Genomic DNA, 1,191 nt, shown 5'->3' with positions numbered 1-1,191 from the left:
CCCAGGAAGCGCAACAGGACCACGACAGTTCCCGGCTCCTTGCCGAACTGCTCGATCATGCCCTGCACAACGTTGGTCCATTCCGGCATCTGCAGCGCGAGGTCGGCGAGCGCCAGACAGAGCTGGGTGAGAACCGCTTTTGACCCCGCCGGTGCTGTGGGAAGCGCAAGGGGCCCGAGAGCGTTGAGTAGCGAGTCCCTAAGCGATGGCAGCGCGTCGCGGGGAAGCTGGGGAAGGTCATAGAGAATCTGCAGTTGTCAGCTTCTCTGAGTGAGCAGGCAGCTTACCTTGGACCTCAGCGTCTGTGCCGAGAACAGACGGCCCTCGAGCGGGGCGTCTGGAGACACGAGGATCGTGTGGCACGTCTGCCATGCTTCAGTCTGTTGACGTTAGCACCTTCCCTCCACGTCGTAAGAGTTTGCTGAGGGGTAGATCAGGTAGCTCAGCCTCGGGTCGCGAGATGGGTCGGCATGGTGACGCCCGATCTCGATTGTTTGGCTACCGAAGACGTCACTGGTGATTGGTGCACTCACGCTGTGCTGAAACTCTTCGAGCCATTCGTTCGCCCTCTTCTTCGCGTTCGAGTCTGGGTCGTGGTACAGCGCCTGGAGCGCTTGAAGGACGGTCGCGGTCGCCTGGTCCTGCTGGGGTGTGGCCATGCCGCTGGCTGCAAGGTGTAACAGCAAGGTGTCGACAAGATAGACTGGGGAAGGGACTTGAACTTTGTTGCAGCCTGTTGATGTGGTGGTGGTGGATGCTCGTCCCCTCAGGCAGGCATCCCACGTGGCAACAGGGGGGTTGGATAAAGTTCATCAAGGACAGACGGTATCGATCGTGGGAAAGCACGGCCTCGTTGAGACCAGACAAGAATGGGACCGTGGGAAAGGACGCCGATCCTTGACGGGAGGAGTGGATAAGCTGCAGCACGTGGAGGTGACAAACGAGCAGCATTCCCACGGGCGCCATGGCTGCCAAGATTTGCGATCTGGAGGCCGTGGAGGGGCGGCAAGCACCGTCGAGATGGAGGCCACTGCGGGGACTTCATCACATGTTCGTGGCCTGCGTCGGCCCCGGACGCTCAGAGGTCGCCGTTGCCGCAACCCGCATACGAGACCAACGGGGTCGCCGGGGTACGGGGAAAAATTTGATGCTGACACATGTCATCGAGGGGCCAGATCTCAATGCCATAGG

At 60.5% G+C, this 1,191-nt stretch overlaps 1 protein-coding gene across 1 annotated transcript; it reads right to left on the bottom strand.

Moving 5' to 3' along the window:
- Positions 1-389: 389 nt before the first annotated feature.
- A1Q1_04747 (uncharacterized protein) lies at positions 390-659 on the bottom strand (the record flags this gene model as incomplete). The annotated part of the gene is made up of 1 exon (XM_014322985.1): positions 390-659. The coding sequence occupies one exon, from the start codon at positions 657-659 to the stop codon at positions 390-392; it is 270 nt and encodes an 89-aa protein (XP_014178460.1).
- Positions 660-1,191: the final 532 nt, after the last annotated feature.

This window comes from Trichosporon asahii, assembly GCF_000293215.1.
Source record: "Trichosporon asahii var. asahii CBS 2479 unplaced genomic scaffold scaffold00070, whole genome shotgun sequence".
Lineage (NCBI taxonomy): Eukaryota > Fungi > Basidiomycota > Tremellomycetes > Trichosporonales > Trichosporonaceae > Trichosporon > Trichosporon asahii.
Note: the sequence above shows the minus strand (reverse complement) of the source record. Positions and strands in the feature narration are given on the sequence as shown.